We start from the raw sequence: 13148 nt of genomic DNA on the forward strand, positions 1-13148 counted from the left end.
TTGGCACTACCCTCAGAATTAAAATGTCATTAATAATACACAAAATGAGCCTGTTTCTAAAGAATAATGCAGAGTTAGCAGAGAGACCTGCCAGACTGAGGCACTCACCTCTTCCCCTGGGGGTCATGACTTCTATCCTTACATGGCTGGCATAAATGGCAACTAAACTGAATATAGAAATCTAACTTTTCCCAGGGGCATAATTTCTCCTCTGTGCTCTTCCTTCATTTAATGGGCTATTGCCTTTCAATGGAGAGTGGGGTTGTTCAACAAGCTCTGAGAGAAGACACTAATGATTTATACCAGTGGATTTTATTTCCTGAGCTGTCTAGCAGCAACAGAAGTATATCTATGTAAAGAATGTGCTGACCTCACAGATACTGCAAAAGCTTCCCTTGGTTTGAAATGTGAAGTCAACACTTGCAAAACAGATGAGTCTGAGCAGTCTTCCTGTGTATCTTATACTTGCAAAGCCTAAATACAACCATGAAATGCATGTGTCATATCTGTCAGAAGTGGGATTGTATGCTTAAGTCCTTTTTACTTGAATAATGAGCATAAATTGATAAGCAGGTCTCTAGTATATTAGAAGATGCAAGGCGACTCGGTGTAGATGGGGAGGTCACTGAGGAATTTTGGGTTTCTTAACAGTTAAGTCTTGAGTTATGTATCTGTATGCAATTGTAACACATTTTATAAAAAAACAAGTCTGAAGCCTGTGAGCATTATAAGTAGAATGGACTGATGGCTGTGTATCAATAACTTTGGTAAGCAAAGGATGCTCCTCTGGTGATGCAGAATACAGTTGTATTTCATGTTTGAACACTGACTTCACTGTCAGTTCTGATGGCTGTGTAAGTGAGGAAACAAATGATGTCATTTAGTACATTGTATACAAGTTACTGCTTGCTCTGTTAGAAACCCCAAATATGTTTTTTTTTCATGATTACATCACCAAAAATGTATAGAAATTTTGGTAGACTTTATAGACCTTTGTGATATTTGTATCAGTGTTGTAATATGATCTACATTCATCTGATTTAAAAGAACCAAAACAACAAAAGAAGAAAAAAAACTTCCTGAAAACACAAGTTTAGTAAAATTTAGAAAGGACATCGTGGGAGACAGAATTATATGGAGTTATCTGTGCAGGCAGCTGAATGTTATACATAGAAAGTTCTGAGTGGTTCTGGAAGACTCATGTGTATTTCCAAAAGTACATAGTGAGAAAGGATTCAGCTGCCTATTAGTCTCAATCCTAAAATGTGCTGTTTTGCTGGTAAAATAATAAATTGAGAATGGTATCTCGAGGAATTATGTATCTATATGTGCAAAAATATTCACAATCATTTAGTTCTCTCTCATTTTTATGTTCCTGCCTTTGGTGGAGAAGAGGGAGGGCATGGTGAAATCACTTAGATGCAACTACATCAATCTCTTGAGAAAGTGCAATTATTCAAAACCATTTGGCTGTATAGTTTTTGGAATCAAGCAGCCTCAGGTTTCTGTTTTAAAGTTTTGAACATTGAAGATTATTATTTCTAAAATGGATATATTTTTTTGTGTATGGAAATGTTATGATCCAATTATTAATGTTCTTTGGAAATACCTCTGCCCGAATTAAGGTACAAACAAGACCATATGCCAGTCAATAGTATGGGTTTTATTTAAGAGAAATTATGAGAGAGAGAGGGAAGAAAAGAGAGAAAAAGAGAAGTAAGAAAAGAGGTGGGGGGGACAGAAAGAGGGAAAGAGAAAATATCACCATCCGTGGATCCCAACGATGTTGCGTTGATCCTCTCCAGCTGGTCTCCTTGGTGGTGATGGTCCCCCCAAAAGCACAGGATGCCATGGGTTAATATACACTCAGGCCAGGGGCAATGTCCAGGCATGTCCCCCCAGGGGAGGGGCAGCCTCTAGCAGCAGACTCTGCTTGCATCAGCTGCACTCCTGTGGTGCCAGGCCTAGCACTCTGGGGGGTCTGTGATGGATTGTGACTCCCCCTCAGCTCCTCTCACGTGAAAGTCCCATGGATGTAGCCAGTGAGGCTGGGGGTTCCACAGCTGGGCCAGTCTGTGTAAACCTGGCTTCTGTGAGCTGTGCTCTGCCCCCACCCCAAACTCAGCCAGGGATGATTCTCAGCACAGCTGGTGGCTTTGGCCTTTGTGTATGCATACCTTTCCCTCAGCTTGAGATGATTGAACAATAGGGTTTCCCTTTATCTAATCTCAGCAGTTTGACTCAGTCCAAAGTCCCAGTCAGGTATCTTCAGGGAGGTTTCCTTGATTGTAGCTTCTTTATACACTTTTTGTTATAATGAGCAAAACTTTATATCAATGTTTGAGGCATGAACTATTTCAGTCTCTGACAGCCACCCCGTGACTCAAACATTGTAATAAATGTCTCTTTTTTAGCAATCTTCTTTAGCCTATGGGTTGTCTACGGAGGTGATGAAAAAAAAGATAATGGGAGAAAAGATAGAAATAGTAGAAGCAATAACATGAGCAATTATACTAATAGGTACAATAGTTCAAAGCATAAATTCAATTGTAATCATCAATTTAATTTTCATTAGTCAGTACCTCCACCCCGCGACCCCAGGAATTAGTGTTTTTAAATGGGTGGTGGGTGTGAGGGGTATTTTTATATTGTATCTCTTAGATGTTAGCTTAATATGTTTGGAAATTGGTTATAGAATTATACAGCTGGTTTTCATTTTTTTTTCGTATAAATGTGGATGGATTTAGCAGGGATGTATGTTTCTTTCTCGACCACATTTACATATAGTTGGTAGAATTTTATAGGTAATATTTTTTTTTCGCTGGATAATTTTATACATCATGAAAATTACTTTTATGATACAAAATTAACATACAAAAGATTTTATAAAAATTATTGTTAAGCAATCTTATCTTTACATGAGGGCTATGCTCTGTTTTTTAAGATTCAGATTATAGCACTGTTGTAATTTAGCCTTGAAACAAATTAGAAATTATAGCTTTACAATCAGTGTAATTAAAAAATGAAATTGATTCTTTTTCAAATTCAGTTGTATTATCTCAACTAGTTTTTTCTCTTGAATTTTTGAGGCAGAGTTAAAATACTCTCTTAGGATATATGGCAGGAGATTTAACAGCCATTGGTTTGAGAGCTGGTAGAAGGCTTTTCTGTATTTTATTCATGTCATTCCATATAACGTTTGTGTTTTGTTAAGATTTTTTAATTCACTACTTAGTAAATTTGAAAAATTTAGCCAAATTATAATAATTTTAAATTTTTCTAAGGCAGAACCGAGAAGATTAGTGCATTTTGTATAAATTCTTGTACCAACTCTCAGGATTAAATTGGTTGAGACAAATTATGCATCTATAACAACTTTTGCCACATTATTTTTCAGTAAAAAGACAAAATAAGTTAGATAAAAATCAAACATAAGAATATATAAAATATTTTAACTAATATTTGATCTTCTAGCAAGTTACTTGCAATGACAACACGAATAAATTACAAATGTTAACAAACTGACAATGCAAGCAATTATGGTGACATTTTAAATTTTCACTGGCTCTCATGCAGCATCATTTCATGTGTTGGTACATTCCTATAAAAGAAAAGTGAAAATGTGGCCCACCAGGCCAATTATTAAAATGAAATAAAACTTCTTGTTGCTAACACTAAACGACAGACTTTACATGAAGAAAAGGTCATCACATTTAGGCATGATTTTGCTGTTTGCAGATTTTCTGCTCTCATACTCGTTTTCCTTATCTTCAATGCAAGAGTGTTTGACATTCCTGGAAAAGAAAAGAAACAAGCTTCCCCGGCAATACTTGCCTGAGTGGAACAAGTTGTTAATTGCATTAATTTTTTTTTTTTAGTTTTAGTGATTTTTTTTTTGGACATTATTAAATTTAGTGACAAGCAATGCCATTGCTTAAAACATTTTGAAGAACTAATCACCTTTTTAGTAACCAAGCATATTTTTAGTAACCAATTGCTTCTTATTCCACTTTTTCTTGCACTAAGTCTAAGCTAGGGTAGACAGGCAAGTAACAAATTAACTAAAGAAAGACAATACAACATTATCTTTACACTGGCTGCTTGGGATAGGAATTTTCCCCTAAACTTTTTCTACAGCCTCCCAACAGAGGAAGCTGCATGAAAAATACCTAAGCTTGTACAGGGACAACACTATCTTCACAAGGCAGCAGCTTTATAATGGGCTTCAGGGTTAGAACCAATTCTAGTTTTCCACACAAACCACAGACTGGGGGGGAGGGTGGTGGGGGGTGTTCCCTAAAAGACAAGAGTTGCAGAAGTGAATTCAGGAGTGAAACCTGTCAATTCTGGCTTTTTACAACAAAATACACACACACACAAAAACCACAAAGTAGGGGCGTGGGTCCCCTCCAAACAGGAGATTTTTGGTTTTGCACAACACCACGAACAGGAGCTTTACAGCTCCACACAAAGTAGGGGCGTGGGTCCCCTCCAAACAGGAGTTTTTAGGCTCCGCACAACACCACAAACAGGAGCTTTACAGCTCCGCACAAAACACCAAGGAGAGGCTTTTACTACAAACTGCAGACAGGAAGGCCTCCCCACGAGACACAAGCAGCAGAATTGGCTTCAGGACTGAAACCTGCCAATTCTGGACTCGCACAACAAAAGAAACTAAAGGGAACTAGAACCCCCATATCAGTTTACTATAACTTCTGGCCCCCAGAGATGACACTTCAATTTCCACAATGTACTCAGAGAAAATTGCAGTCAAATTTCTAAGTATTTAAACAAACTAGAATATGCACAACCCGTCAAAGAAAGTTGGTGTAAGAGAATTGTTATGGATGGAGTCATAACAACTCTTACCACCCTTTAAAAAAAAAGGTAGTGTTTGTATTTGTTAGTATAAAGTATACTAACATAGTATAGAATAATTAATAATTATGATATAGTATAATTATTATAATAATTAATAATTAAATAGTATAAAAGGAAGAACGTGAAATTATTTGATGAGAGAAGACAATAGTATTGTGAAAGGCACTTCGGGTCAGAGAATGCTATCCTGCCGACTATGCCAATAAAATGTTATGATCTAATTATTAAGGTTCTTTAGAAATACCTCTGCCCGAATTAAGATACAAACGAGACCATATGCCAGTCAATAGTATGAGTTTTATTTGATAGAAAATATGAGAGAGAGAGAGAAGAAAAGAGAGAAAAACAGAAGTAAGAAAAGAGGTGGGGGGGACAGAAAGAGGGAAAGAGAAAATATCACCATCGTGGATCCCAATGATGTTGCGTTGATCCTCTCCAGCCGGTCTCCTTGGTGGTGATGGTCCCCCCAAAAGCACAGGATGCCATGGGTTAATATACACTCAGGCCAGGGGCAATGTCCAGGCATGTCCTCCCAGGGGAGGGGCAGCCTCTAGCAGCAGACTCTGCTTGCATCACCTGCACTCCTGTGGTGCCAGGCCTAGCACTCTGGGGGGTCTGTGATGGATTGTGACTCCCCCTCAGCTGCCTCTCACGTGAAAGTCCCGTGGATGTAGCCAGTGAGGCTGGGGGTTCCACAGCTGGGCCAGTCTGTGTAAACTTGGCTTCTGTGAGCTGTGCTCTGCCCCCACCCCAAACTAAGCCAGGGATGATCCTTAGTGCAGCTACTGGCTTTGGCCTTTGTGTATGCATACCTTTCCCTCAGCCTGAGATGATTGAACAATAGGGTTTCCCTTTATCTAATCTCAGCAGTTTGACTCAATCCAAAGTCCCAGTCAGGTATCTTCAGGGAGGTTTCTTTGATTGTAGCTTCTTTATACACTTTTTGTTATAATGAGCAAAATTTTATATCAATGTTTGAGGCATGAACTATTTCAGTCTCTGACAGAGAGGCAAGGGACCGGACAGATTGCTAGCAGGATGTGGGAGATGGGTATGACTGCCTGGCACAAAAGCCAGGGAGATACCTCCTTCCTGGCTTTGATCAGCACAGAGCTGGAGGAGGAAAACAGTTGGAGAAGGAAAAGATTGCCTGTGGAGATATCAGAGCAAGTGGCTTTGTGGAGGATCTGACCTGGATTCTCAGGTGTCAGTTGATGCCACTGAGCTCCTGGATTCCTTCAGCAGGACACTCGATTCAGTATTCCCCCTCTCCCTTTCCCCACAATATTTAGAGCCTTAAAACCCTACAGACTGAAATTCCCCCACCAAAATCAGTCAGCAGCTCCCACCTCAAAGAGGGGGACACTGATTGTGTTGAAAGAGAAGAGTCTCACCTTTCCTTTCTCAGCCTGGAGAATTTCACTGGAGCAGACACACTGTGGGTTCACATTGCCTCACACACACCAGCTGCTGTCCCTGGGTCAGGATCTTCAAGAGCTTCCCTGGAATGCTCACTTGGGAAAGGGGAGAGAAGCCTGCTGGGTGAGCCTGGACAGTGTCCAGTGAGGGGTCTGTCCCAGGCCCCCTTTTGTCCCTGCTGGATCATGTTCTCCAGGGCTCTCACAAACAGGGAACTTTCTGAGCCTTTGCTGGTATCAGAGCTCTGCTTCTAATCTGCCGTTGAGTTTGTCCAGGAAATGAGTAACAGGAGAGAGCCTCAGCAATGAGACCTGTGGGAAAGCAGTTTGTCTCTGTGTCAGGTTCCTCTTTCGTTTTAAAGCAACCCCAATCCTGAAATCTTGTCTTCTGAACTGCCTGAACTTGCCCCTCTCATTCCTGGGGTGAATCCCTAGGACCCTGCGCTACAAAATTTGATTCCTGGTTCAAATATTGTTTTCCTACTTGTATCCCACAACTTCAATGGTATTTGACTTTCACCATGCAGTTTCCAAGAGGATTCATGCAATAATGGAATGCTGTGTGTGAGCTGGAGCACAGGCATACAGGAGAGGGATGATTTAACATTTCAGAAATGTCATTTTTTCTGAGAAGAGGTGAATCAATGCTGCTCTCTTGGCTACAACCATTAGAAAGCTAGAGATTTCATTCGACTCATCTTCTACACTCCCTTGGGAGTCAGACAGCAGCCGACAGTGAATTCCACAGAATTCCTAGAAAGCTGAAATGAGATGATTCCCACCCAGACTGACATGTGTCCTGGAGCTGGGATGCTGCTGCTGGAATCTGGTGTGTGTGGAGACCCTGGGAGCAGAACTGCCTCCTCTCTTCCTCACTGACACTGTGTTTGTGTCCCCAGCTGTGGAATCTCACATCCCCTCACTGGGCCAATCCTTTCCTGTGCAAACAGTTCCTGATCCATGAGCTAAAGGGGCTCCAGGAGAGCTGGAGAGGGACTTTGGAGAAGGGTCTGGAGGGACAGGACAAGGGGATATGGCTTCCCACTGACAGAGAGTGCATTCAGATGTGATATTGGGGAGAAATCCTTCCCTGTGAGGGTGCTGAGGCACAGGTTGACCAGAGAAGCTGTGGCTGCCCCAGGATCCCAGGAAGTGTCCAAGGCCAAACTGATTTGCATTTGGAGCAATGTGGACTTTTGGAAGCTGTTGCGGCTGGTGAAGGGGTGGGATCAGTAAAAACAACCACAAGTGCTCACAGGATGGAGGAGAAGAAGGATGAGCTCTGGTGAAGGGCTGATAGGGGGATAACAGCACTGCTAAATCTGATCTCTTTTAACTTTTATTGCATCATTAAGGGGATTGGCAGTAATTAATGTGGGGTCTAACTGCTGATAACCTGGCTGCAAGCAACTCTTTTCTGTCCTTCCCTTGGACAGAGTGTGCCTACAGCAGAATGAGAAAAAAGGGCAATTCTTGTCTCAGTTGTGCTCCCTTGAGTCCAGGGAAGGTTTTGGCAATGGTCCCAGAGCTGTTCCCAGAAAGGGAGTTGTTTCTGAGAAGCACCCAGCTGCCTCCCCAGCACTGCCAGCACTGCCAGCATTCCAGTGCCACCAGCACCACCAGCATCCCTCTGCTGCTGGAGGGACCATGACCCCTCAGGGAACAGAAATGAGCAATGGTAGAAACCTGTAGGGAGACGAAAGGGACAGCAGTTGGAGAATGGGACATTATCCAGGGAAGGAGTGTTTCTAATCAAGAGGAAATGACGAGCCATTCCCACAGTTCTGGTGGAGCTTTTGAAAAAAGCCACTTCCCTTGCAGCAAAAGCAAAAAAAAAAAAAAGGAAGTGAAACTCAGATGTAGCCAAAACTGCAGTTTCCGACTCCCCCGTGACTCCACAGAGTCTTGGGAAGCAACACTGTGACAGGGCACAGAGAGGAGTCAGCAGGACAGGAGAGGGGACCTCCTGGGGATCTGGGCACTTTCTCCTTCATGTTACTGACCTGGGAGGATGTTGGGGAAGATGAAATAAGAAAGCCTTATAAATATGATTACCTGGCAAAAGATGCTGAGAATCTGGAAAATATAAGCGAGATTGAAATGAAGACAAGCTTTGAGTTACCAAACCCCATTTACTGAAGAAGTAGAAAACAGTGTTATGGCTGACTGGAGCTAATCCCCTCTTGATGAAGCAATACCCTCTGCTCGTAGGCAGGTCCAAGGGTCAGAGCAGACCCTGCCAACTGGGCAGAGCGTCCAAAGAGCAGTTTTTAGAGTTTAAAATATAACGCCGTATGGTAATGCGATGGTTCTAATAGGTTGTCTGTAAATGTTGTAGGATTTGTAGCTTGTTCTACATTGGTTAATAAGAATTAGAATATTCAACACAGAAGATGATTTATTGTATTGTAAATGGCAACCTTGCAACTTTTTCTTTTCTATCTTTTCTGCTCTATCTCTCTCTCTTTCTCTCTCTCTTTTTCCTCTGACCTCCTTTGGGCTGCAGCTGGCAGCCCCTGGCAGCTCTCCTACACCCATGCCCTTTCACAATTAACCCCATGCTCTATGACCTGACTTCAGAGATCTCTCGTCTCTCGAAGATCAAATGAATCTTCGGATTTTGTTCCGACCATGTGCAACTGACAAACAAACCGATCTAATCCTGCGGATCCAAATCCTACACGAGGATCTGCATTAGGATGTGGACCCCAAAGGAGGAAGGGATGCTGGGAACTGCCACTGATCTGGACAGACACCCTTTGCCTGCTGCTGCCCCACACTGAACAGGTCAGTGCAATGTTTGCCTTCCTCCCTACCCCACCTGCCTCTCCTCCAGCAGCTGCTCTGTTCCTGCCACCCTCTCCCAGTGACTGCAGTGCCCTCCCCAGCTCCTCCCTCTGCCCTGAGCTTCCCTTCTGTATCTTGGTATTGAAATCAGATGGAAAAAACTTTTTGACACAATGGAACACATTAGAAAGCAGGAATTCTTTATCTGTGCAGGTCATACGGAAGGATCTCTCCTTTTTCTGTGTGTGGAGAGACTTTACAACAGGGGTTTTATCCATTAAAATCTTTCAAAGTAATAAAAAAGTGTTTCTTTCCAAATAAATAATCATCACTGAATGTATTCACTGTATTCACTGTACAGGATTGCAGTATTCACTGAATGCTGCAATATTAAAGGTGACCCTCCTTGAACTTTTCCTTTGGCCATGTGCTGTTGCTTCTTGTTACAGAACTTGTCCCAAAAGCACTGGAGGCCTCCTTATCTCTTTCTCCACTGGTTCCACCCACGTTTATCCTTCTCTGTCCACACCTTTACATCCTTTTATCTTTTTGTCCAGCTGGTCTTTCAACTGCTTCAGGGAAGCTGAAAATTTTTATTCTCTGTGTTCTTAATCATTCTCCTGCCAAACATCCCAACCGTCCCACCTCCCTCTCCCACCCCACTATTTCCACTGCCCTCCTCCCCTGCACATCTCACTGCTCTCTACTGAATCCTTCCTGCTGCACGGAGCTGCTGAGGAGCTGCATGGTCCATCCTGGGATTCTCCAAGCACTGACTCCCCATCCGCTCTGACCACAGCCAGGGGCCTCATCCCACCACCTGCCCAGCGTCCATCCATGGAGGTGAGCACTGTCACCCCCCCTCCTGCCTCACCCACTGAAGAGGATGATCCATGTGAAATAGATGTCAGCAGCATGGCCATACACAGTGTCACACTGCTCATCTGCTTCTGTGGGCTGGCTGGGAATGGGGCTGTCCTCTGCCTCCTCAGACTGAAAGACCCTAACATCAAAATCTTTAATCTGGCTGTCATCGACTTCTTCTTCCTCCTCTTCACAGTCCCCTCCACCCTGCTCTTCCTGGTGGAGGAAGTGTCCTGCTCCACTATCATGCCCCTGGTGTACCTGAGCTTCCTTTACCAGATGTCTGTGGTCTCCTACTACTGGGGGCTGTGGCGGCTGACAGACACCAGCATTGGGATGGGCATGTACAAGCTGTACCAGGGCTTCTGCCACTGCCGCCTTCCAGAGCGCCTGCTGTGGGTGGTGCACAGTGTCGAATTCTGGGCTTTCTTCACTCTCATCACTGTCATTCCCACGGTGACTTCCCTGTGTCCATCAAACAAGCAGGAGCAATGTCGGGTGGCTCTCATCTCCACATTTGCATTCATCCTGCTCCTCTTTGCTGCACCCGACGTCATTTCCAGATCAATCAACTTCATTCAGGCAAAATGTGGCTCCCAGCAGCAGCAACTCAACAAGCGTGACATTGTTATCTTCCTCATTCTGCTCTTCACTCTCCTCCTCACCATCTGGAACTTCCTGCACCAGCTCGGCTACATTGTTGTGTCCTTCCAGGTTTTTTTCCTGCTCACCTGCATCAACAGCACCTACAAACCCTTCATCTACTTCCTGGTGGGGAGGTGTTTGAGGACCTGCCCCGTGGGGTCCCTAAGGGAATCTCTCCAGAGGGTTTTTGAGGAGCAGGAAGACAACTCTGCCAGCAAAAAAGACACCACCACAGACACAGTGGTCTTAGCCTGTTGATCCCTTTGACTGCACTGCTGAGGGACCCTGGGACAGAGGCTGAGGGTTTCCTTGAGTCACCTGATTAATAAATATCCACAGGATCTCCCTCCCACACTGTATTCCTGCAGTAGAAGCGAGCAGGTGCATGTGGGAGGGATGCTCTGCAAGGAGTACATTGGAGCATGGCTTTCCTCCTCCCTCCCAGGTCCTAAAACACTATTCCCCCAAGGGAATATTTTGCAACACAGCTGTGATCCCAAAAATCCCCCTGGCACCTGGTTCCTGCATCCCACTGCAGTCTGATATCAATAAACAGCATCCTGAACCCTGAGCTGCCTTCACCCCGTCTGCCAGCGCTTGCTGCCTTCCTCTGGCTCCTGCTGCCAGCCGGGAATGGGGGTGGAGGGAGGGAGGGAGGGAGGGGACACAGGCATGGCTTGTGCTCCCTGCAGCTAACATGATCCCGAGTGCCCAGAGCTGGGATGGCAGCGGCACAGCCGGCATGGGCAGGATGGCCCAGGGGCTCAGCATTCCCTTCCCAGCTGCTCTCTGAGTGGCACAGCAAAGATCTCCCTGGTCCCGGCTGGAGCAGGGCAGCAGTGGGGCTGTCAGGGGGGAAGGTGGCCCTGGGGGGAGTCTGGGTGTGTCAGAGGGGTCAGGAGGGGTCAGGAAGGGTGTGGATGCTGCTGATCCCAAATGTCCTCACTGGAGAGCAGCAGAGCTACAGGTTGTGCTCAGAGCCAGGGAGAGGCCGGGAAAGCTGCTGGATGGGATGGGATGGGATGGGATGGGCAGTGGGGTGGAAATAGGAATGGGGAGCGATACCAAAAGGGGCTGGAATAAACTTTCTAACACCATGGGAATCATTAGGAAGCAGGAATTCTTTACCTGCACAGGACACACAGAAGGATCTCTCATGGTTCTATGTCTGAGGTGAGACTTTACAGCAGGGGTTTTATCCATTATAACCATATATAGTCATTAAAACTTATCTAATACCTAAACATCACTTTCCTCAGACTAATTTCTGTGCATCCACATCCTCCTGAGTGTCTGCCGTGGTTTCAGCCTCAGCAAACACCAGGCACCTATGGCGGCTGCTTGCTTGTTCTCTCCCCTGCCACATCCGGGGAAGAGGGGAGGAAAAAATAAATCAGTTAAGCGTTCATGAGTCAAAATAAAGGACAGTGAGAAAACACTTCAAGGGAAAAACAGGCTCCACTTAAAGTTGCAAATTGAATTTATTACTAACAGAGTTAAAGGAAGATAATGAGAAGTAAAAGAAACCCTTAAAGACACTGTTTTTCCTCTCGCCCCCTCCCTCCTTCCCACCAACAGTGCAGGGAAGGCAGGGTGTGGGGCTTTGGGTCAGCTCATCCCCAGGATCTTCTACTGCTCAGGGAGAGAGGTCCTTCCCTGCATTGCCATGGGGTCTCTTCCACAGGAGAGAGATCTCTGGGAACTCCTCCAGTGCAGCTCCAAACTCAGGAACAGCAGCAGCACAGACAATCCTGCTGCAATGTGAGCTCCTCCCACGGGCAGTCAGTCCTCCCAAACTGCTGTGCTGTGGCTCCCTCGTCCACAGGCTGCACTCCTCCAAGCACAGGCTGCTCCAGCTGGGAATCAAGGGCTCTCTCTCTCCACTGAGACTTCCACTGGATCACAGCCTCCTCCAGGCACCCACCCACTCTGGCATGGGGCACTTCCTCCATGGGCTGTGGGTGGATTTCTGCAACCCTGTTGGACCCCATGGGCTGCAGGGTGACATCCTGCTTCACCATGGTCTTCACCACAGCCTACAGAGGAAACTTGGCTCTGGTGCCTGGAGCACCTCCTCCCTCACCTTCTGCACTGCCCTTGGTGTCTCCATGTTGTTTCCCTCACATGTTGTCACCTCCTCTTCCTCCTTCCCTGGCTAGAAACAACTGCATGCACATTTGCTTTGATTTCTCCTCCAATATGTTATCACAGAGGAGTACCCAGCATCTCCAACTGGCACAGGCTTGGCCAGCAGCATATATATCATCTTCAGAGCAATTAGAGATTGGCTCTGCTGGACATGGTGAAAGCTTCCAGAAGCTTCTCACAGGAGCCATCTTTGTGGCACCCCTACTAACAAAAATTGGTCCAAGCAAAACCAACACAGAGGGTCATTCCATGGGGAGCACAGCCAGAGAACAGGGCTGAGCCAGGCTGCTCTGGCTCAGAGCCATGTGGCCTCATGTCCCCATACTTCTGGCTGTCTCTGACACATCTCCAGGTGCCACGTGTCCAGCAGTGCCTCACAGAGCTGTCACCTCCACCACAGCAGTG

The 13148-nt window shown here is 45.2% G+C and overlaps 1 protein-coding gene across 1 annotated transcript; it reads left to right on the forward strand.

Moving 5' to 3' along the window:
• The first annotated feature begins 9844 nt into the window (after positions 1 to 9844).
• LOC146436767 (mas-related G-protein coupled receptor member H-like) lies at positions 9845 to 10947 on the forward strand. The gene is made up of 2 exons (XM_085063893.1): positions 9845 to 9929; positions 10147 to 10947. Exon 2 carries the CDS (start codon positions 10197 to 10199, stop codon positions 10851 to 10853), a length of 657 nt encoding a protein of 218 aa, XP_084920019.1. The 5' UTR covers positions 9845 to 9929; positions 10147 to 10196; the 3' UTR covers positions 10854 to 10947.
• The last annotated feature ends 2201 nt before the right edge of the window (positions 10948 to 13148 follow it).

This window comes from Lichenostomus cassidix, chromosome 5 (genome assembly GCF_008360975.1).
Source record: "Lichenostomus cassidix isolate B80296 chromosome 5, HeHo_3.0, whole genome shotgun sequence".
Taxonomy (NCBI): domain Eukaryota; kingdom Metazoa; phylum Chordata; class Aves; order Passeriformes; family Meliphagidae; genus Lichenostomus; species Lichenostomus cassidix.

What these genes read in the sequence shown, in the direction of transcription:
- LOC146436767 (XM_085063893.1), top strand. Translation starts at nt 10,197, where the DNA reads ATGCCCCTGGTGTACCTGAGCTTCCTTTACCAGATGTCTGTGGTCTCC.